At 41.1% G+C, this 24,751-nt stretch overlaps 2 protein-coding genes across 11 annotated transcripts in view; one reads left to right on the forward strand and one right to left on the reverse strand.

Moving 5' to 3' along the window:
* Positions 1-3,298: 3,298 nt before the first annotated feature.
* Positions 3,299-5,121, reverse strand: senp8 (SUMO peptidase family member, NEDD8 specific). Its single transcript, XM_085908126.1, has 3 exons — positions 4,636-5,121; positions 4,282-4,354; positions 3,299-4,155 (listed from the first exon to the last, which is right to left on the reverse strand). The coding sequence occupies exon 3, from the start codon at positions 4,152-4,154 to the stop codon at positions 3,528-3,530; it is 627 nt and encodes a 208-aa protein (XP_085764252.1). The 5' UTR covers position 4,155; positions 4,282-4,354; positions 4,636-5,121; the 3' UTR covers positions 3,299-3,527.
* Positions 4,644-24,751, forward strand: part of myo9aa (myosin IXAa) — a 69,413-nt gene continuing 49,305 nt past the window's right edge. For 4 of the 10 annotated variants that reach the window (XM_085908123.1, XM_085908119.1, XM_085908121.1 and 1 more), the window contains exons 1-2: positions 4,646-5,254; positions 19,358-20,312. In XM_085908123.1, coding sequence (XP_085764249.1) covers positions 19,437-20,312 — 876 coding nt within the window. In that variant the 5' untranslated portion in view covers positions 4,646-5,254; positions 19,358-19,436. Of the gene's footprint in view, positions 5,255-14,373; positions 14,524-19,357; positions 20,313-24,751 lie in introns of those variants that run through there. The other 6 variants (XM_085908113.1, XM_085908122.1, XM_085908117.1 and 3 more) reach the window with 5 other exon arrangements.

Consider the following 24,751-nt stretch of genomic DNA (forward strand, 5'->3'; position numbering starts at 1 on the left):
CAAGTTTGGACAGATGGCCAGACGGGCTGCTGCCCCCCAGGGAGTCATATCGACTGTCCGGGAATGCTCCCCAGATGACCTTTAACCCCTCGGCTGTGATTGAGACCGCTGACTGTAACGTCACGGTAATGGTTTGCATTACACACACAAAGATCATCTTGCTTGGAGGGCCTTGAACACAGATGTGACTATTTATCAGTGAACAAAGTGAGAAGTGCGGCTTGAACACACATCTTTATTTATGTTTCCTAAAATCTATTGGACCTTGTTCAATTTTCGACGAGAGCAGAATACTGTTGACATAGGATTAGTGAATTATTATATTTCCAGTTCAACTTTAAGAAACAAAAATATCTGAGACAGCAGGCATGTTACGTTTATTTCAAACTCTAAATTGTCCACGGTGGCATTGTGAGCGTAAATTTCGTTTCTATATGTCCTGCATGTGATCAGCTGCATTGCAATTGAGAGTCCATGGAAATCACTGTAGATAAAACCATTATGAATTGAAATGCAGGAGTTGATCAAAATGTATCACTTGAACCCCAAAATGAGCTGCTTTCTGCAGGGTCAAACATTCAGGCTACATGTTTCTCTCCGCTCTCATAAATCCTACACAGAGGCAGTGCAACGCTTCAGTAATCGTCATTTAGACTGTCTGCGGGTGCTTTTGCATGTAAGCATATCATAAAAATATAGTTTACCTGCTAATAATTAGCACATAATCTAAGACCACACATTCTATATCACTGTAATATATGATTTTCAGAATATTAATAGTTACATTTGGAGTTAGCGAAGGTGTAGTGTTTATCCACCTGAATTTTATTATTTTATATTATATTTATATATTTTACATGGACATATATTCTGTCTCAATTTACGTACAATTTCTGAGTGAGAAAAAAATCATTTTTCTAAGTAAATATCACTCAAAATTTGTTTCAGTGTATATTGAACACATTGAACATTTTATTCTCTTCCAAGTGTTAATCTTTTACTCTGTGTTCAGAGGGGGACCAAATAAAGTCATTTTAGAGTAAAATGTACCATCCGAAATTTACTGTGCAACTAACAAAATAAACAACAACAAAAAAGCCAATATTTGCCTACACTTGCTTTAGGCAGGGGAAACACATTGAATAGCCAAAGATATTTATATTTTCATAAGCCCACCATGGCTCTTTGTGTTGACGCCCACTCTCTGGAGAGCGAGCTGTCATTCTACAAAATCGGTGCAATGAACCAAAACAATAAATGATGCCCATGACACCGAAAAATCACAGTCAATAGTGTTTCCCTTGTATCTGCATCTCTTTAGTGGATGACTTTGAAATTTAAAACATTATTTATAGGTTTGACTGGAGTCCTGATAATAAAGTAAACGCAAAAGTGATCGGCATTGCGTGAACTTTTTTTTTGTTTTGTTTTGTTTCCCCGAGTCGGCATCTGCACTTCATTAGCTTCTTCAGCTTTTCAAGCCATGTTTCTTTCAGTACTGACTAATTCAAGTCAGTTGAAAGTTAAGGTTTCCAAGTTTTAGTTCAACCTCAACCTCAAACTTGATTTGGGGCCTTTGACTTTGTAGGTTGAAAGGTCACAGAACCTGACAAGTGGATTAATGAGTTCAAATGAAGTGTTGATAGCATTTCTGTGATATTTGAGTCAAATCATTTCAAGTTGTTGGCAGATAAGAAATCTTAAGCTCTTACTTCCATAAAGACAAAATAGGAGCGAAAACAAAACTGTTGCATTTCACTGTTCTTTTGTGTAAAATAAATACACTTTGAGTCTGAGCTAGTGAAGACAAACGCTAGTCATCTATTATTACTCTACAATTGACCGACAGCAGCTCGGGCCTGGCTGGTACTTCAACATTTTAGCGACAGCTTATCAACACAGAAGAGAAACTCGACTCCTATGTTAGTTTACTCATATCATGCTTGAAGTGTGCTACTTACATGGAGATAACCCACTTTACACAACTCCTGACCTTGTGCCACGGCGACTATTATAATAAATGTGTAAGCATAGAAATGTCTTGCATCATTCCATCCTTCTTTGTATCTTCCTTGTTAGGCTTTTAAGAGATGCTGAAGATTGTGGAAATTCTTGCCAGCCCATAGCCACTTGCAACACACCCAGGCTCGGTCATGCACTTTGATAGTGGTTGACAATTAGTAGGTATTGTTTGTTTTTCTGGCAGTGTCATGTGACGATGTCCCGCCTTGCATACCAGCATCATTCAGATCATTTCACATCCTTCAACACATTACAGGTAATCTGTGTTTATCCTTACTTTGTAATGTTGAGCAGATGTACATATCCTGGCTGCCAAGGTGGCGATTGCTCATGACAAGGCAAAGTTTTGTTTGACTGAGTAATTAGGCAAGGCGAGGCTGGTCCACCCTACCTTGCTATAAATGGTTGAGTAATAATCGGCTTTACGAACGCAAACAAGACGTTCTTACTTTTGAGCCAAAATGATAATCTCAGTTTTGGGAGGTGTTGCTGGCATCAAATTTATAAGAAGAGAATATTTGCAAAATGTTCAATATGTTGTCTTGATATAAATTGAAAAGAAATTGTTTTATTTTATGTTTAACACAACATCCTAACTGCATTGCAATTGGAGTTTGGAAGATTGGAAATTGTATGAATGTGAGTGGGAATGTTTGTTTCTGAACTGCTGCTGAAAGTGAAGATAAGCAACATAGAGGACAAATGGACAGTGACCAATAAGTGACTTCAAGTTAGCGGGGATAAACTGACGCTCACTCATGAGGACAAGCTCTATGAGGGAATGTCGGACGGATGCTTTAAAAGTTTGATCTTGTACCATTTGAGTGTGGATCAATCGAAATGAATACATGACAAAAAAAAGAACAATCTTAGGATAAAACTGATTTTATTAAAATCATTTCAAAGATGATTCAACCCAACAATGTTGCAGACAGACTACTTTTCAAATACAAGTCCCAGTGTGACGAGAACCAAGACTACAGTTATGGCATCAAAGTCGCATTCTGTCAATTCTAGTCCATCTGAGTCTGGTCCCAAACTCATAAAATGGAGCAAAGAGACCGATTATGCTGCCTCCGTCCTCACTTAAAACGTACAACGGACTACATGCCTTTTATAGGCACGCTGGTGTTCGTGGGTTTACACATCTCGTGTTGCAGTGCTTACATTAGAGATAAACATGACAGTGCTGGTTGAATGAATCATAAGAGTCAAAATAGTGTCACTTTCTTCCACTTCAGACTGACTGTTATTGAAATATGATTTGTTTTATGAGGAGTGCATCTATATAGCTCTATAGAGGATACACAGGCAAAATTCTTGGTAGTCTATAATGGCCACTGAAACTATTTAAAACGGACCAAAGTTTGAAATTGCATTCAATAGTATTGTTTGTTTTTTCGGAAATAATTATTGACAATTTTTCTTTCACTAAGAGAGGCGTACCAAAGTTTTAATCCACTCGTGTACATGCAGTTTTGCATACAGTGACCGTCAAGAGTGCATCAGAGTTCACTCTGAGCGAGATTCTGGATAATTTTGCACCATTCTGCTCTCTTCTGCTTAATAAAGGCTGGGGTGAGCGTTTGCAAAGCCCGGTGTGGCTTCTCACATAAGGCCTCAGCTATTGAAATAACATACATGCCACAGTCATATATGTTCTCTTGTGCAGGAGTGGGCTCCTCTGTAAACAAGGCTTTTGTTCCTGCGCTCAAAATAGGTTCTAGTTTGTTAGCAATGCGCTGGGCGTGCTGAGAGTTGCTGCCATTTTGAGAGTCATAGTGAGCAAAGTGGTTGGATTTATGATGGTACACCAGAAGGCTCCAGTGTGACCCGCCAGCGCTCTTGTCATCATTGTCATTCACAGCCAAAAAGATGCGATGACGTGATGCCAGATCCAGAGGGTCGAGAAAGATGGCCAACTCCTCCGGGCAGGAAGTGCACTTGATAAACTGAGTGACCTGGGGACTGATGAAGATGACACTCTCGCCCAGGAGTTGGAAACGCTCACTGGCAAAGTACTCAAAGGTAAATCCGATGATTTGGTCGTTCAGCCAGTAGTTTCCTTCGAGGAGGGACACATCAGAGCGTCGAAGTAAACTGTCCTGGTAGCTCAGCACGACAGGATCCATCCTTCAAACACAAATACTGAAATGTCAGCCAAATAAACACTTTGAAGAAATACATTTTTTCAATTCTTAATAATCCTGTTCTACCACTTCCAGATTTGTGAATCAGACCCGGTGCACTTAAACTCACCTACTACCTGATCAGATTTCCAAGGACTGCTTCTGCCGTGTGGATTTAGTCAGGCAGCAAATTTAGAAAGCGCCTTCATCCGTGGGACAAAAAGAAACTGTAACATGCTATGAAGGCGTAAACATGTAACTGGTATATGTAAAGGAAACAATTACTCTTGATATATGATATGATATGGTACATGGCGTGTCATGTTACTGATCATAGCACAATGCTGCGTTAGTATGAGTTTGCTAATCAGCTTTCTCAACGTCACAAGAAGCATTAAAAACTAATTTAACCACATATACATCCCGTGGCTCATTAAACCCGTTTTACTAGCCCAAATCAGAGTGGTTGATTTCCTATCAGTACCTGATAAAGAAGCATTCGACTGAAGAGGCGTACGAAGCTCCAACCTCATTGCTTACACCGGCTGCCGTAAACCACGTCGAGTAAACATTCCAATTTGCGACAGTGGGAGGAAAAGTTAGGAAGAGGAAAAGTTTATTCCGTATTGTTCAGAATTATTTTATTTTAACACTGGGACGGATGTATTTCAAACGGATATTGTATATGTTTACATATAGTCTAATTATTAAAAAAATAAAAAATAAAACGAGGTATGTGAAAGAACGTCGCCGTCTTGCGTCGGCTTCCTGTTATGTCGCTCAATCTCGTGTGCGCGCTTGTGAACGGGGCCGCGCTGATTAGCTGCTCAGAGAAGAGTTGGGAGGTTCAACGTCAGTCACGAGCGTCTCTCAATCCCAGCAAACAGATGACATGCACGGATAAATAATGTCTATTTCCACGGCACAGATTTGACCTGCAGGGAGTTATTCAGAGGTGAGCGACTGAGAAGAAAAAAGATGTTGGGATGGCGTGAAAATGCAGGGAATTAAATAAGATTTCAGTGCTGGTGACGGAGGAGGGAGGGAAGCTCCAGATTCGAACTTCAGCTGCTATAATTGACTTTGGGCGTCCTCGCTTGGAGGTAAGAGTTCTTTAACTCATAGACGCTCACTAGTCATTTCTTGTTTGGGCAGCTTTCTTCTGTGCGCGCTCCATTGCACGATCGTTGCCGAGACTTGGATGTTTGTGCGTGTGGGCTCGATGACAAGCTCAACCACGGCGCGTTTGTGGAGGGACGGTCATGCATGCGACTGTTCCAGTGACTTGTTGCTTTGCGATGCTTTTCAAATACAAACTCATCATGCGTTTTACGTGTGTTGGTCGTTGAGGTGAACCAGCGTGCGTATTTGAGCCCTTGTGCGTCTCCACGTAATATTTGGAGTGCAAAGAAAGTCCAAGTTGTACTGAAAGTTACTGATGCATGTCCTTAAGCAACTCCATATGATGTGTGAAAATTTCCCACGTCATAGAGCTATTTTTTTTTCTTAACTTGGTTGGATGGCAGAAGAATGGAGCAGGGATAGTTTGACCTCATTAGGGTCAGTCAATGAGCCAGAGCAGTCTTTGGGCCAGACGTGAGATACACCCCTGGACTGGTCTCAAGCCGATTGTAGGGCACATATAGATAAACAATTATTCACTCTCACATTCACACTTAGTAAAAGCAATTTTGACATCTGTTAACCTAAAGCCCGTATCTCACTGAGCAGGGAAGGTTGACGCATATTGCAAATGTTGTGTTTTTATCAGGGTTTGTTGAATGTTCCAAACAGTTGCAAGGATGTTTGTCAGAGATTCTTAAACAGGTTTGATGACTGCAAACAGTTTTTATTGTCTCCATAAAATTTTGAACATGTTCAAAATTTCTTTGCAAGAGAAAAAATGGTTTGCAACCCTTTGCAACCTTTTTAGGAACCCCAACGAAATACTAACAACCACTCGCGGCTCAATGAGATACGTAATAATGAAATGTGTTTGGAATGTGTGAGGAGGCCAAGCGAGAACATGCCGACTCCACTCAAGAAGAGCCCCAAGCTGAGAGTTGAATCCAGAAGCTCAGAACTTGGGCAGATACAGTACACGAACCGAAAGGCAACAGGTAGTGTGCATGAAACGATTTAAATGTCGTCATTTGAGAGCTGCCCTTGTGTGGTCATTAGAGCAAGACCTGTTCATTCTTTCTTTGGTTAAGTACAGGCTTTTGCATTCTTGTTTCAGATAAGCATCCTTTGCTAGTGGTTTGAGGAGAATGACTTTGCTCCCCACAGGAGCTTGTCAAGCCCTGGGCTGTGCACAGGTGATGAGAGTAAAGTGGGCCTGTCCTGCGGGAATGTGAGGTCTGAGAAGACGCAGCTGCTGTAGTATGAGAGGCAGCCCGGGCGGAGACACCAGCAACTGGGCTCTGTCGACATCCGACACCCGGCAAAATCTCTGTCTGCTATTTGTAAAAACTGGCCTCAGTTTATCACATCAGCTCTTGTCTGTAGATAGCAGCAGCAGTAGCGCTTCACTTCACTTGGCTGTGCCTTGAAAGCGCAACCTTTGCTTCTGTGATGCTGGTTTCATAATAGAGAGTACCAATCACATTTTTTTTGCATCCAAGTCAGAGTTCTTTGTTTTTTTTTTAGTATCTGCTAATGTCTCAATTTGATATAAAATTTGTCTTTTGTTTTTTTCCTGTCTCAACTTGGGAACTTTTTATATGGCTATAAAGTGAGCGGTTCAACTCAGGTTAAGAAATATCTTTTTATTCTTGATTTTATAAATGATGTAATATGCAGGACTACAGTATAATGATTCAATTCTAGCAGCACTATTCAATTTCATTACAGATTATAGTTCTTTTTCCATATGAATTAACTTCTTGTAAAAAAGATATTTCCCATGATGAAATCGACAAATAAATTATCCTGTTAAAACTTGTCCATTATTTTTCATAAAAACAGAAATGAACAGGTATATTAATAGAAAGTACTGTTTGCCAGCATGTTTCTCAGCATTGCAAAAATACAAACAGTGGTACAAAGAAGCCTCGGTTTTCGAACACAATCCGTTCCAGAAGGCTGTGCGAGAAGCAACCGTCATTTTTTCATTTGTGCATTTTTGTCCGATCGCGCAACTGCAGCGCGCAACCTAGCGCGCAACCTAGCGCGTCGCCGACCGCGTCGCCGACCGCGCAACTGCACCGCGCTGTTCGCATTATTGTGACAGAGAGGCCGCTGAAATTTGGAAAATATTTTTAAAGGCCTGATGTACTTTCTAAAATTTAAGTGGGCAGGAAGTTTAATTTTGTCTGATTGTGCAACTGCAGCGCACCGCTTAACGCGCAACCGTAGCGCGTCACCGACCGCGCAATTGCACCGCGCTGGTCGCATTATTGTGACAGAGCCGTCGCTGAAATTTAGAAAATATTTTTATAAAGTCCTGATGTACTTTCCGAAATTTAAGTGGACCTCAGTGCGCAGGGAGCTTAATCTTGTCCGATCGCGCAACTGCAGCGCACCGCCGAACGCGCAACTGTAGCGCCCCGCCGACCGCGCAACTGCACCGCGCTGGTCGCATTATTGTGACAGAGCGGCCGCTGAAATTTAGAAAATATTTTCAAAGTCCCGGTGTACTTTCCAAAATGTAAGTGGACCTCAGTGCGTAGGGAGCTTAATCTTGTCTGATCGCGCAACCGTAGCGCGCCGCCGACCGCGCAACTGCACCGCGTTGGTTGCATTATTGTGACAGAGCAGTCGCTAAAATTTACAAAATATTTTGAAAGTCCTAATGGACTTTCCAAAATGTAAGTGGACCCTCAGTGCGCAGGGAGCTTAATTTGGTCCGATTGTGCAACCGCAGCGCGCTGGGCGCTCACTGTCGCATTGCTTTAGGAGCGTCTTTGTATTTGAGGATGGCTTTACTGCTCCCACTTGCATCATTTGGAGGCATGATTAGAGTTAATGCAATCCTCAGAGTAACGAGAATGTAATAACGAGTCAGTTGGCATGCAGGTCCTCTCGGCTCATCTCACGAGGTTCGACAACCGATTTTTATCCGACATCGAATAACGAATTGTTCGAGAACCGGGACGTTCGAAAACCGAGGTTTGACTGTAATTGGTTCAGAATTGTTTACCCTGGATTTTATCTTAAGGTCCTATAGCCCAGTGTTTGTCAACCACTAGTGTGCCGCGAGTGATCGTCAGGTGTGCCGTGGAAAAGTATCCAATTTCACCTAATTGGTCTTAAAATATTTTTTGAAAACAAATTAACTATTGTCTGCAGATAATATGTTATTGTCGAGTGTCTGTGCTGTAGTAGTGACTGGCAGCGTGATCATGTAATGATTCCTTATCAGTAGATGGCAGCAGGGAGCGAATTGCATTGTACGTTAAGTTTTAATATCGGTGGCTATGTCTTGACAGATTTTTGTTGGTGTGCCTCAAGATTTTTTTTCCAATGAAAAGGTGTGCCGTGAATAAAAAAGGGTTGACAAACACTGCTATAGCCTACTTCTTGTTCCGACTGATCCACCGACTCCCCCGTTTTATGTCTTTAAATCACACGCTTGTAGTATTTGAAGTCATGCATTGGTAGCTCACATGATGGGGATGACCCAAAATAGTCATAGTCGCATTATTTAGAGGAAAGACATTGGCATGCACATGAAGTCTTTATAAGAGTAACCTGCTTGTGTCGGACTGAACAAAGCCCCCTTTTTCAGTGGGTCATTACACGAGTGAGGCTTTGCCCTGGGTAGCTCAGCTTCCCAGCATTTTGCATTTGCCATCATGACCTCATTGGTGCTAAGAGATGCAGAGAAATGCTTTGTTTTGATTGTCGCAATCTTGCTCCTGTGAAATTAATTTAAATTGTCTTTTGTAAGTAATCCTTCAAATAGAGATGGCGACAAGCAATTCTGATTGAGCTGGAAGCTTGTTTTGGAGAGAGAAGAAAGTTTTCTCTTGTATTGGTGGCGTGGCTTTAAGTGATTCTGTTGACGTTAAAGCCTGTAACAGCTCTCAACAAGTATCCGGCTCCAGAAAAGCACACTCATGATATTCTTGCTTTGTCATAGCTAGGATATTTTTGTGAGTAACATTTCTTCACAGAGGTTGACTAAATAAGTGCCTTTGGATGCCAATGAAAACTAGAAACTAAAGTCGTACATTTGCAGAATTTTTGGAAGTATTGTGACATAGTTGTGACAATAGCAAGCGGCCTCTGCTGCCTTATAGTACAGAAAGGACAGGACCCATGACTAATCCTCAGGCATGTGCGCTTGTGTAATGCTGCACAATACTCCAGGGCCTGCACTGCCACTCACTCGGCTGTGAAACCACATCGTTCTCAGCCAAAAATGTGACTTTCTTGATTTCAAAATGTACGCAACACCCTGTGGTGGTTTACAGCTCAAGATAATCCAGAGGACCGTAAGAGTTTCGTCTCTGCTGCAGCTCTTATCTGAGTGAGCAATTCTGCCAGTTTACAGTAGTCTGGGCACTGTCAGAAAGAGGCAAGAGGGGAGGAAAAGCAAAGATAGTTGAGACTGACAACAAACAGGCTGTGATAAGGTTGATTTGAAATGCAGCCAAAGATGGACTCTGGTTGCTGAGTGCTTCTCTTGCCTAATCTGCTTTATCAATGTAGTAAATGTCTGGATGATATAGACTTCCCAAAGATTAGTCTTAAATCTGACCCATAACTCGAATGTACGTTGGTGAAGAAAGATATAAATGTTCTTTTATTTAATCAATTGTCTGCTGCAACCTTTGAGTTTCTTAAAAGTTAAATGTTGCTTAATTTTTTTGAAACGCTGTCGCACTCGAGATTTCTTTGAAATGTGAAGTGCGTTACAAATCAAATCTACTAATATTAGGGGTGTGCTTAAAATATCGCGACCCAGATACGTACCAATATTTTGATTCTGAGTATCGATACTCCTCCCTGACACTAGGGGGTACAGTGGTGCCAGCGACTCACATGAGAAGGAAGCATCTGAATGAGAAAAGTTATGTTTTTTTTTTCAATAAATTGATCATATGTGCACATTTCTACTTTCTTGAGTCCATGGATGTGTTCAAAATAAACTAAGGAGAAGTAAGGCCATGCTGTATAAATCGCATCATATAAAATTGTATTAAATCAAATCGAGGTACATATTGTATCGTGACCTGTATATCGAGGTATGTATCGTATTGCCAGGTTCACAAAGATGCCCAGCCCTAATTACCAGTTTTTGATCAAATCAATTCAACATCCAGCATGCCACATTGTCCAGGCCTTCTCGCTGTATGTTGTCCGCTCCCAGCTCGCCTGGCAAGCCAGACCCAATGGTTTACCAGCGATTGGTCTGGTGGCGGGGAGTCACATTGATGCAGATTTCTGAGGCGGGGCAAACGTAAGCAATCAGACAGTTCAAATGGAGGAACGCCATCGGCTGCTGGGGTTTTAACGAATCAGTGACTCTAGCTATTTAAAACTGAGTTTAATGCTGAATGAAACAAGCTACCTTTCTCTCTCGCATGCTATTTTGGGACGTTGCACATCAAAGATATGTCACAACAAGTAAACAAATTTGATTTGTTGGTTCATTTGGAGATTAGCCAAGTCATGGTGAATGGACCTCACCACCAGACCCAATCACTGATACAGCATTGGGTGTGGCTTGCCAGGCTAGATTACCCACTGATGCCCTTAACAACAGACATCCACTACATTGAGTTGATGGACTTGTTTAATAACTGAAGTTTGCCATCCCAACAATGATTAGATGCTGAATTGGCTCCAGGAAGCCAAATACTTAAACTGAAGGATTCCACTTAACACCGTAGCAAATACTGTAGCCTTGTCCCTCTTGTCATATTGGGCTTTTTAAGGTTTGAATCCACTTGAGTGTGTCCTATAACAAGGTCTCCTGAATTTGTCTTTTGAGGTTGTGAGAGTCTTTGTCTAGTTTTGGTCTTGTCATTTGAGAATGCTTTATTGCTTGGCTCTAAAGAGTTTCATTTTTGAAAACTCTGTTGCAATTCTTTCTCTCTGGATAAAGTTTTATGTATTATCATTTGTTTTCAATGTGGGATTTCCGTTCATATGCTGTTTCCTATGCTTTTTTCTACAAGGCGTCACAGTCACAATTAGAATTAAACCTGTAACAACATACGTATCATGATTAACATTGAAAAAAAAATGTTAGTTGTTTTTTTTTAAATTCTGGTTATGCATTTAAAGAAAATCAAAAATTGTTTGGCCATATATGAAACTTAAAACTTCAGACTGATCCTCTCCTGTCGAAAAAAAACTTGAGTTACTCTTGGTCAGGGAACCTTTTTTTTTTTATTATTACTGACGAAACCTGTACTTACAAGAACATGCATGCATTCTGTTAAAGGTTCCCCAGGAAAGATAAACTAAACTGAAGAGTTAGAAGTGCCATATTGGAGTTAAGTGCACATGTAAATGATCCCATTGTCTATGCCGCAAGGCTCTCTCAAACATGAACATTCATTGAAGTGGTAGCTCATGTATAATAAAGCTTGATAATGTCATATTTACATATCTTCAGAATATCTTTGCCATGTTCTTGAAGTCTATAGGTCATTCTGCCTCCTGATCAAACAGTAGCTTTTGCCGTTTCTATTTCGACTGCAGCTCTGCAGCTTAGACTGCAGGATCAAGCTCAGATTTCAAAAAGACTGCAGTCTGCTGCAGGCAGATAGACAACCTCTTGGGCCGGGCCCCTTCCTCAGAAGAAACAGTGAGAGCCTCAGTAATGTTTCCCTGTAATTACAGGTCATGTTTTTTTCTTTTCTAATACTCTAAACAGATGTGCTCCAAATAATGCTGAACGTTCAGACCCCATGTTCAACATTGATGACCTGCCATTACAATAAAACTGGTGCAGGTCGGGTCTAGGCGGTTTGGAATGGATTCAACAGTCCCATGACCTTTTTTCAGTGCATTGGCTTTAACAGACAGCATTGGATAAAGTAGACAAAAGTATCTGCCAATGTACAAGTCCTTGAATAATTTCATCTGCATCAGGTACCTTTTTTTTTTTAGTGTGCACTTTGGAAAGATAGTCAAAGTAGTTGCAACAACAGTTGTTCATGCTTTGCACAACCATAGCACGACTCCAACGCGGTGAGAAAACTAATTATTTCATAAAAGCTTTAATAATTCATCCATACCAGTGCTTTGGTGCACCCTTATTTTGAAGTTGTTCATGGCAGTGAACGGCGGCGTAGTGACTGACTTGACTTATCTTCCCCAGGCTCGATAGTTGGAGTTCAGTTTACATCAGTCATCACATCAAATGAGCTGAACGGAAATATAAAAAGGTAGTCACAATTAATTAGAAATTAGAATATAAAGGTGGGTCCTGTGCCTCCCTTTAAAATACATCATCCCATTGAAATGACATCGGTGTTTTAAATCCTTAATCAAATTTCTAGTACACTGAAATCCTATTTTTTGCCTAAGAGTTGCCTTATTGGCCAAACATACTGTATCATCCTCCTCCTTCTCCTCCTCCTCCTCCTCCTCCTCCTCCTCCTCCTCCTCCTCCTCCTCATCATCATCGTAAAACGACCATGAACCAGTCTGATTCGTCTCGGGGTCTATCAAAGTATATCAGGGCAAGTGCTGTGGTTTGTTTTCATCAGCTCGTTTTTAACAGAACAGTGAATCTCCATACCATGGTCATCAAATGTCAGTCGTGCTCTTAACCTACATGTGTCACGCGGTTGCTTTATTTGGCATATATGTGTGATTCTTTTTCTAGCTGCAACATATGGGTGCCGATAATGTTGCCAAATGTGTTTCATACTTCAAATTCTCTGAAGTTTGCAGTTCTATTTTTATACGGTGTTACTTAAACATCTGGCCATCCCATATTGATATGAAAATCTGGTGCTCTTGTTGCTTTTTTCAAAATGAAAACATCATTAGAAGTGGATATCAGAGGCTTTAATGCTGAAAACTTCATTCAAGTGACTTTCATACGCCAACTCATTTTCATTGTGGGGTGGAGTACTTTTCCAGCTTCACCGGCCAATTGCTGCAGCGTCATATTGATATTTCCAGAACTAAAATGGAGTCTGTATGGAAAACATTATCCACACTCCAAAACAATAAAAGTAAATGTGAGGGTAGTCCAAGAGCACATCTTGTTTTAGACATGACATCAATGTTCCTAAAATGTTGCATCCACAAGCAATGAAAAATCCACTTCTGTCAGGAGGAGGTCATTTTTGATGTTATTTTAACCTTGTGAAAGCAACAAGGCTACCTCCAGCGATGGGCAAGCTACCTTAAAAATGTAGTGAGCTAAGATTCAAGTATTTTACAGTCGATAAAAATGCTTCACTACACTGAAGCCACCCATCAGAGAAATGTAGCAATCTAAAGTATGAGAATCTGGAAAAAAAACTAGCCAAACATGAAATGAAGGCTCTTTATTGAAAGATTTTTTTTTTTTGTCAGAGGGCCGAGTGCGCACACTAGCACTCAATTTTAAGTGCACTCCAAATAACCGAGCGTTGAGTTTGAGCAATGCTTGGAGTTCCTGAATGGTTAGAGTGAACCAGTGCTCATATTTCCAAATGCGTGTTGTGATGACTTGCTTATAATTTGGATGGCCATTGTTACTTTAATTTCGGCACGTGCCTGAACGTGTGTCCTGAAATTTGTGATAGGTATCTTGAATGTTGACAGGAGCTTCCTAAGGAGGTTACACGTGAGAAACAGCATTGTCTCATTGTTCTGTGAAGATTCAAAAGGTCAAATGGATTCTTTAAGTAATGAGGATTCAAAATGTTCTTCGGCAGCTGTATCAGGAACCAGTTGGCCAAAATAGTGTCCCAATTCCATTTCTGCCAAACAACATTACTGTTTCCATAAATGTCGTCAAGACACAAAACCCAACGTGGTATTGACTAAAAAGCATAGCTGTGTATGTTTCATCGTGAGAAATGTTGAATCGATGCTGTTTTCTTTCCATGCAACATGTTTTCAGCGACAGTATATCTAATATATTGGACTTGTTTGCCTTTAAACTTTCTTTATGAAACCACCTAATCTTAAAAACCTGCAAAAACGGTCATTTATTTTAAATATGTAGACATTAATAACATGTTATGTTAAAGCCCTCAAAGTTGTACTTCCTGTCTCACCCTGTATTTCTGTGATTTTTTTTTCCTGGGAGTGGACACAGGAAGTGGATTTGTATGACTACAACAAAGGAGTGGTGTAGTTGACAGCAGTGCAGAATTGAATGTGCTCTTTTCACTAGCATGCAGTTTGGCCCTTAATTGGACACATTAGGTTCTATTTTCCCAACTAGCACAACAAAAGCGTAGGATTAAAGGTATCGATAGAGTTAACTTGATCTGTCAATGAGTGGAATGCCACCTCTGATGCCACTTTAAAAACTGCAGCTTTGAAAATCACAAAATGACATTGTCTGAGATTACAATTTTGAACCTATGATAAATCATTCACTTCAAGTGGATAGGTTTATCTTTCTTTTAATAATAGTACGGTAGCTAATTTCTTATTTGTTGTATTGATCAGTCTTCCAGTTCTACTTGCACTTCTACTGTCTCGTTAGCCACGAGTATTTTAAATTTGAAGCATTTTTCTGTTTTTGTTTGTACAAAAATGTGGCTGTGTGAAACTACAGAAAAAGGTGAAACAGTATGTTAAACAACGTAAGAAGGTAGTTTGTCGGAATGGCAGTGAAAAAGAGCCTGACCTCCACTCCCTTGAGTTCATCCTAACTCATTCTTCTCTCTTGCTTCAGCAAAGTGGAAAATCTAGCTCAACTAGATTACCAGCCATAAGGTATTTGTAATCTAGCTCCATAATGTAAGGAGGTTTTTGTTTTCCACATTCATGATTTCTAACACAGTCCAGTTTATCTTTGCTGGCTTCCAACAGATTTATATTCTTGTGTTGGGTTGTGACCTTGCAATGCAAGCATAAACGTGACCTTTTGAGGTGCAAAATGGCTAGAATTTGGAGCTCTGAGCTCACAATGCACAACAGATCTTGAGTTTGTCAAGTGCATTTCTTTTTTCACTAAACATGGTACCCAAAACGAAAAGCTTGAAACTGACTTCAATATTGGCTTCCTGCCTTCCCAGTTTTTCATGGACCCAAATGAATGCCATACATGGCCACTCATCTGACGTTAAATACAGGGAGGAGTTGCTTCTCGGCCATATCCTCATGTTATATTCACGATAATTTGTAGTATGGGAAAGAATCAACCATTGAAAACAAATATGGAGTCTATTTTTACTCATGCGGATTGATTTGAAGATTGTAAAAGAAATTACTTACCGTACAAATTCAGATTGAATTGCGAGGGTAACACAGCAAGCCGGTTCCTTTCGTACACAAGTCAGCATCGATGTTATCTGTCAATTGTATCTCTTGATTGTCTTAGTTTTTTTTTGTTTTTTGTTTTTATTTGGTGGCGGCTTTTTTGCAGCTATGATAATGTCCTAAAAGTTTACTTCGAGAACAGAACAAGTTGGAGTTGTGACTCTTTAGTTGACAAGGTCAAGGCCTCTGTCTGAGAACATCAGTGTTGCCTTTAGGCTTGAGGTGAAATATTTCTGTGAGACTTTAGTGTTATGTTACACAATGATACATTTGGTGCAGAAAAATATGCACGGGTGCGTGTGTGCATTAGTTGAATGTCTTGTGCGTCATCTCATCAGTCAGATGACCTACCTTGCAAAGTTTTGGCACTCCAGTTGGGCAAGTATACTGTGAGCGGATGTTTTTGCCGAAATGGACCAAATGCAAAGTGCGCTGAAGATGTGAGCATATCCAGATTAAGAGCGATACACATTTGATTCACTTTACATCTGATACATGCTTGTGACAACACAAAGACAAAAGACAGGATACATTACAGATGCTTCTAAGCCACGGAAGTGAGAAAATCTTTTGAAGTTGAAGTTGTTTAATAGTTTCATTTCTATCACGCTATTAGTGATAAAATAATAAATGAAAATAATGACAATTTTGAAGTCAAACTCATTTTTCAGTTTTTCACATAATAATGCTTGGCTCCTCCTCCTAGCATCATTATGTCGTACTATATTTCAAACTTAACAGGTGTGTGGTAAATGATTGTTTTACAACGTTGATAAATGATTCCATTTATATATTATTATTGAGAATTGCCTAGCTTCAAAATTTTGCACGTTTTTTGACTAATTTATTGAAGATCCTGTGGTCAGTGGCGTGCAAATCACACTGGATGCCCTGGGTGACTGGCCAATTTGGAAGCCCCCCCAGATATACTTTCCAAAGGAGTGGGTAGGCTAGGACGAGATGTTGATGGTCAGCGAGTGGAAATTTTCCCACGTGAATGCCTTCACCATGCCATTGTTGATGAATATGACCCTAAAAAATATTGTCAACAGGGGAGGGAGGGGCTGACGGAACATTAGTTAAACTTACGGCCATCAATCAAAGAACGATGCCCCTTCATCTGCAATGATGAACATGCCTTGAAAAAAATGTCACTGCTCAGGTGAATTATCGGGGCCACACCCCTGCTTGGGGTTGCATTGTAAAGCTCGGAAATACGAAGGGGCAGCAACAAGAACATTGAATTGCTAACATTTTACTTTTTAAAGATGATAAGCTGTATTTGTAGTGACTTTATAGATGCTTTGTGGTAACTTTTCCTGTTAACATACTGCCCTGTTTTCCATTCTACCACATGCACTGTATTTGCGCAAGTTTTATTTTAGTCCTCATCTACCATATGTTAAATCAAAGCATGTTCTCTTGAAAGCCACGGCTTGTGAGTTTACAGTTGTTTTTACGACTTGTTGGACCGTATGTGTTTTTCTGTTTGAAGTACATTTCCCTCTGCTTGTGCAGTGTGAGGGGTTGGGTGTTTTTGAAGGGAGCCTAAATATTACAATGAGTGAGGCAAGAGTATGTGGCGTTTATGCTACATAACTATCATGGCTATCTTTGCCTTCTTTGCTTGTGGTCTGTGCTGAAATGTGTGGCCATAATTAGCATCTTCTTCCCCACACATATGGCAGCAGATGGCACTGAAATGGAAATGAAAAGAAAACGTACTAGATATAATCAGATTTGTATCTCTTTTCGTCACAGCTGGTTGAAGACCACCCAACTCCTTAAAAACAAAAACAAACATTAAGATGGTTGCTATATTGTCAGATTAATTTTTGTGAAATGACACAATACTCGAAAATAGCATTAAAACCAACTCACAGGAAAAAATGTTCTCTCTTTGACGTATGACATCATGTCTTCCCTAGAGTGGAGGTTGCTCATGCCAGAGGGAAGTGTGCTGTGGTATGTCCAAAACAGATTTTCGGTCAGATAACTTGAGTTTGACTCCAAATGACTAACTGTGCAATCAGTGTAACCAGATCTGTGTGCATATTTGGAGGAGTTGAAGGAAAGAGACAACAGGAGGCCTCTTCAGTGGTTCGCCATCAAAGCACCTCCCGCATCATCACTTTTCTCCAGTTTACATACCTGGGGTTTATTTCAATCACCGTTCTCTGTTGCTGTATTGCTCCTTTCTGTCACTCAGCTGACAATATTTGCTGCTCCAAGTAGTGCGTGGTATTAAACCTATTCTTAGTGCTATACTACGATTTGTGTTTCTGGTTTTCAGAAGACAACAAACTATGTTGAACTAATAATCATTCCTGTATTTGACCTGAATTTTTGACATACTGATGAATTTGAATTTGTCCCAATATCTTCACACTGGGTTGGAGCAAAAAAGTTGGTCCTCATAGTTTAGGAATTTTATATGACCTGACGACCCGTCACCCATATCTTAACTCATTTATTCCCAGCCCAGTTAAAACTGATCTTTGACGTCCATAGCTGTCAATGGCAGTGAATGAGTTAAGTAGCCATATTATTCATTTTAATAAACTTTTTACAAACTAGCAGTGAAACATTTATTTTGCATATTTGAGTTATTAATGCAATGGTGTATTTGTCCATGAAATGTGATGGTTATCACAGTGGCCACTAGCATGGCCATGTGGCCAACCCCCCCCCCCCATCTTTTAAGCAGCAAGCTGACCATCTGTTTTAGGCATGCACGCACATGCCTACCTAGACACACACATGCCCCCTCAGGTCATATTTGTGTGGCTCCAGCCTTGCCGTTGTGGATGGATTGAGCGTGCTATGTATGGGAGGCCAAAGAGTACGTTGGTCAGGTGGTTTTTGTAGGACTCCAGACCATGCAGCGCTAGAAAGGTCAGATGCAGGACAACAGGAAAGGACCCGGCAAGGGTGAAGGCTTTTATTGGCCACAATAATTGTACTTTGTATGACCCTGATCCATTTCCTGTCTTCATTTTTTCCCCCTGCCGAGTGTGTGAAATGGTAATGGAAAGTGTGTTACAAATTCTGATAAGAATTGATGTCAGTGGGATGTTTAAAGAATTGGCTGACATTTACCCAGCAAGCACTCATTTTAATTTATTCCTTTTAAGAGACATTCTCCAGAACATCCGTTTTTGAGTGTAAAACTGTGGTCAATGTAATAAATGGAAATATTCGTCAATTTTGTCCACCGCTTGTCCTCATCGGGGTCACTGGTGAGCTTGAGCCGACCTCAGCTGACTGACAACTGTCAGTGCAGGCTGACAATATATATTTACATTGAAATAAAAAAGCGAGATGTAATTTCATCGATAATTTTGCGCAGTGCACAGCATAGGTGGCGGCCTGCACATGTCCTCTCTGCTAGAAGGAAAGGAAACTTGTGAATGGCGTGTCTGTATTCTCATTAAAGACGATGGCAGCTGCTCGTCTTGGTGGTTGGGGGAGCTTATGTGTGCTCATGGGAGTAAGGATGTGTGTTAATGATAATCCTGTAGAGCCTGGCGACTTGGCCTTTATCCTCTATGTGCGGTCTAGCAAAATAATTTGGCCACATTACATAACAGCATCATGTTTTTGTCATAATCTGTCAAATTTCAGATTGCACCGGCATCACTGCTCGGTGATTGCAGAGTCACATTGCGTACCAAGTCGGTCCTACCACTGCCATATTTCTATTTCTATAAATGTTGACTGTAGCGTGCACCTTGAAGATTGTCTCAAAGTACTGTGAAAGTCAGCTTGTGAAATGAATTCATCCAATGTCCTTGCTTGTCTTGTCTTCACAGTGATGACTTGAAGTCGGTGGCCTCTACCGCCCAGTGAAGGACGTGCCTGACAGCTGCTAATGGGAACTCCTCCTCCGCCATGAGTGCTCGCGATGGCGTTGCCGGCATGGGCAGTCTGGGACGGCGGCAGCGCTTTGAGAACTCTGATTTCACCGTGCGCGTCTACCCAGGCACCCTGGCCGAAGGCACCATCTACTGCCCGATCAGTGCCCTTAAGACTACCTCAGCTGCCGAAACCATCGAACGCGTCATTGACCGACTCCAGCTGGACCGTACCAAGTGTTATGTTCTGGCAGAGGTGAAAGAGTTTGGCGGAGAAGAATGGATTCTCAACCCCAGCGATTGCCCCGTGCAGAGAATGATGCTCTGGCCCCGTGTGGCACTAGAGCATCGCTCTCTATCTGGAGGTGAAGACTATCGCTTCCTTCTCCGGCTGAAGAACTTGGATGGTTCGATTCACTATGGCGGCAGCCTCCAGATGTGGCTGCAGGTCACGGAAGAGCGCAGGCGCATGGTGGAACGTGGACTACTGCCACAGCCCGAATCTAAAGGTGACCATGCCGATTTATGTTGCCTACCGGAGCTCAATGAGCGCTCGCTGCTGGACAACCTGCGCTCACGCTTCCGCCAGGAGAAGATTTACACCTACGTTGGGAGTATCCTCATCGTCATCAACCCCTTCAAGTTCCTGCCCATATACAATCCCAAATATGTGAAGATGTATGATAATCACTCACTGGGAGATTTAGAGCCTCACATCTATGCCGTGGCTGATGTTGCTTACCATGCAATGCTACAGAGACAGAGGAATCAATGCATTGTCATATCTGGGGAAAGTGGCTCCGGCAAGACTCAAAGTACAAACTTTCTCATTCATCATCTGACTGCTCTCAGCCAGAAAGGTTTTGCCAGTGGAGTGGAGCAGATAATCTTGGGGGCAGGTCCAGTATTAGAGGTAAGTGGGGTTGGGCATTTGAGAACATTAGCGTATTGGTCATTAGCAGCATGATCAGTAGACCCGATTTAAAACTTGAAAATACTTGCAAGCGTTCGTTCAGTCTTGGCATGGCTTTCCTGTCCGTAATTATGTCTATTGGCTCTTTCAGTTGATTGGCTTGCCAAAATTGGATTGGTGACATCTCACTCTACAAACATTTACATAGGTTTGCTGCTCCGTTTCTATATTTTGTTTTTTTCCAGACATTTTATTGTTTTTTCATACGGCTTTGCTGTGACTGCTCAATGGAAGTGGATTTTTAAACAGAGTTATACAACGGTGCTTATCACCACCTGCCTCTTGGCTCACTTGGCGTTGAATTGTGTGAACCTCTTACAGAGGTTTATTGCACTCGAGTCCAGCTGTGTGGGGATTATGTAGTGCACACAGGAGCTCTGTCTGTGGGCGACCAGTTGATGTCAGCGGTTACACTAGTAGATTCTTGCTTTTGTGATTACAGCACAGATGAAGACTGTTTCAGGGTAGTTGTGGTAGAGGCCAGGCCAAAGGTTTTAAAATAAACTGGTTGTTTTATTATCTCTCAAAACATTCCGCTCATATTCCTTTTTCTTCTCGTCACTTCAGCACTCGCTGTAATATTTAACATCGGCCGAATTCTTGAAGCTTGTGCAACACTCTCTTGAATTGTATGCGCAAAGAAAAGCACATTCATTGCGGATATGGTCAAACGCGTTGCTGAATTTTATCAAGTGTCACCGTCACGTCACCTGGCCACTAGCTATTTACACTTGATTTAGCCCCAAATAACATGGCAGCGTTCCGAAAGTCAGACAATGCCTTAGGGTCCTTCTTAATCTGACAACCAGGCATGGAAAAAATGTTCTCAGTATTGAGCGGAAATAGTTTGAGTGTTTTGATTTTATCACAATTTGGAGACTTAAATTGACCGGGGTCTTAGTCAACAAACTAGTTTTACCTTCCCGTTCACACCGACCCCCTTGGTCTTGGATGGGTTAGTTGGGCTTCTGTATTGCCATTTTTGTTGGAAACAGGAGTTCAAACAACACAAGTTCAAAGGTACAAATCTTTGCCACAGGTAGCTTCACTCTTTTATTGTCCGCAGTTCAGCAAACACTTGAAAAAAATGCCATTCACCGGTGAGTCTCTGGAGTTAATGTGTAAGCATGCTTGGGTACACAGCAACACGACTGAGGGGTTTGGATTGCAGAGGAGTTGCCTTAAATTGTTTGCACAGTTGGATTGTATATCTGCCCGTGGGGTGATTGATACCAAGACTAGAGATATGGTGCTACTGCAGAGGAAGACGAAAGGAAGAGTAGTGGCAGCCAGAATTACCCTCATTGATGTACAGTCTTAAATGGTCTTCATTCATGAAGCATGACGAGACGTTTGCTGTGTCGTGCACACAAAGTACATACAGTACTGCATAGTATGTACATTCATTTGAAATAGTTACGATTTATTTGATTCATCGGACAATACTTAAAACCTTAACTGACCTGTACTTCTATGTTGTTCTTGAGGATTTTTTTTTTTACTAGTACCATGTAAAGGGATCATTGACTGAAGCTTGATCATGTGATTTTTAAAGATGATGTTGTCTTTGTCCTCCAAGAATCTCTTTCCTTGACTTGCAGGCAAAACCTGCCTGAAGCCTAAATCCTGTCTTGAAGCGAAATGTCTCCTACATGTGGTATTGGAATTCAGCCAAGACCTCATTGTATAGAGCGTGTTAAAACCCTGATGAGCCTTGTCACTCAAGTGCTTCAGTGAATAAAGCTGTGGTTGAAAATAGACTTTAAAATATTGGAACTCCTAAAATCCCCCTTTGAGGGAAAATCTGAAACCTAATGTTTAGGCCTTGAAGTATTTTTCACCTTCCAGTCACATCTAATTGAATGAACCTAGATTCTTGTGACAGTCTACTGTCTACAAATATCTTTTTTATGTTTTGTTTTGATTCATTTAAGAATGCAGTAACTCCTCCACACGTTCGACTTCTGCTTTACTTTATGTTAAAGTACCCCCCCCCTTTTTTGTTATTTTAATTCTTACCAATGGCTGTTAAAAGATGTTGAAATTTGTCAGAACTTGTTCTAACTGAAGATGAGTTTAATGTAGGCAACTTTAGTGTCAGTGTTTTTAATGAGTAACAATTGCTCAGGGCTAAAAATGCTATCTTTGTGAGCTGCTGAATGACTTCGCAGCACACATTATCACTGTAGAGCAGTTAGCCTGCTTCTAGGCCACTTCATTCTGTGCATCTCTTATCAGTCTTTGGGCTTCAGAACACTTATACAGTTGGTATTGTTTTCTTTCATTTTTTCACACTTTGATCATTGATTCATGAACGATTGTTTGACTTAAAATTGCCCAAATCATCTTATTCCACCTCCTTAACAGTAAACATTCTTTGATTTGATCCTTCAGTAAAGCAGAATGATGAGCTCCTGTGTTGAATCAAAGTATGCAAACATCTGCTTTCACATTACAAATGACAGTAACTCAATCATAATCAATGGGAAAATTAAGTCACTAAAATCCATTGCAAATATAATTATTTGCAGGGATAGTATGAATAAGTACGTGTCGCTACCAAATTCTATCCACGCTGTCATCAAGTGTTAGATTTTGTGTAGTATTTTATCTGATTTTTTTAAAATTTCTGTGACATCTGAAAGACGCAGTCATTTTCTCCAGTAAAAAAGGCAAAATCTAATCAGGTTTGGAGTTGTCCGATTCTTTTAAAAGAAACTTGTGTGCAACTCTTTCCACTGCTGTGGCCAAGTAACTTGACAATGTGGCTGTTTGTGTGCACTCACAGACACTGTATTTATACGCCAGCATACCAGAGTTTGCAGGTGCACACGCACACACACACACACACACACACACACACACACACACACACACACACACACACACACACACACACACACACACACACACACACACACACACACACACACACACACACATGCGGCAATCACCCTCGCATGTATTCACACATACTGCAATCTGAACTGAATCTCAAACTTGACCATCTGCTGGACTACACCTGTAGCAGAACGTCAAGCAAAAACAGGATGGACAATGACGGCTTGGTTCTATGCTGTGGTTGTTGCGTCAAATCCATCTACAATCAATTCAGTTTTGTGACGTCAGTGAGTAGGTTCATTAAATGCTTTCAGATTGACTGAAAAGAACAAATGACACTTGTTAAATTCTTTTCCAAGATAGTCCTTACACCAGTGGTCCCCAACCATTTCAAACCGGTTCAAACAAGTATATGCTTTTCAAAGACCGGCAGCAACCATTTGTCAATGGGTGGTGGTGGTGGGGTGTCATTATCATTACTTAGGTTAACTACAGAGTACTTCCGACAACCTACTTCAACATTTTTTAAAATAGGTTGTAAATCTTTATAAGACATTGAAAAAAGAGGTACAAAGAAAATAATATTTTGAAGGCAACAGTACAACAATATAAGATATACAGTGAATGACCAAAAATTTCCCTCATCAGGAAATCGGCAATGAATACACCTGAAAATGAAAACATTAGAATTTTGAAGTTATGATCCTATATTCGGTGGCGCACTGATTAGCACGTCTGCCTCACAGTTAGGAGAGTGCCGGTTCAATTCCACCTCTGACCCTCCCTGTGTGGAGTTTGCATGTTCTCCCCGTGCCCACGTGGGTTTTCTCCGGGCACTCCGGCTTCCTCCCACATCCCAAAAAAACAGCTTGGTAGGCCGATTGAGCACTCCAAATTGTCCCTCGGTGTGAGTGCGGATGGTTGTTCGTCTCTGTGTGCCCTGCAATCGGCTGGCAACCGGTTCAGGGTGTCCCCTGTCTACTGTCCGATGACTGCTGGGATATGCTCCAGCACGCCCGCGACTCCCGTGGTAACAAGCAGTACAGATGATCGATGGATGGATGAATGGATGGATGGATGGATGGATGGATGGATGGATGGATGGATGGATGGATGGATGGATGGATGGATGGATGGACGGACGGATGGAGATCCTATATTTAGTCCCTTCCAAAAGTATTGGAACGGCAAGGTTTTGTTCTTTTTGTTGTACATTGAAGACGTTTGGGTTTCAGATCAAAAGATGAAAATGAGACAAACTTTGTGTTAGTTACATTTGGATGTGTTAAATAACTCTGGACATAGCAACTTTTGTTGGAAGCCATCCACTTTTCAAGTGAGGAAAATATTGGAACAGACATTAAATTAACTTGAAGTGAATAAGATTGAATATTTGGTGGCAAAACCAGTCTTGCACTTACTGCATCAAGCCTTCGACCCATTGACTTTACCAAACTGTTGCTTTCTTGGTTTAAAATGTTTTTGCAGGACTTTTCTGCAGCCATTTTCACTGGCTTTTCTTTTTGGGCTGTCTCCCT

The sequence above is a fragment of the Syngnathus leptorhynchus genome, chromosome 3, assembly GCF_054491065.1.
Source record: "Syngnathus leptorhynchus isolate UIUO chromosome 3, UIUO_Slep, whole genome shotgun sequence".
NCBI lineage: Eukaryota > Metazoa > Chordata > Actinopteri > Syngnathiformes > Syngnathidae > Syngnathus > Syngnathus leptorhynchus.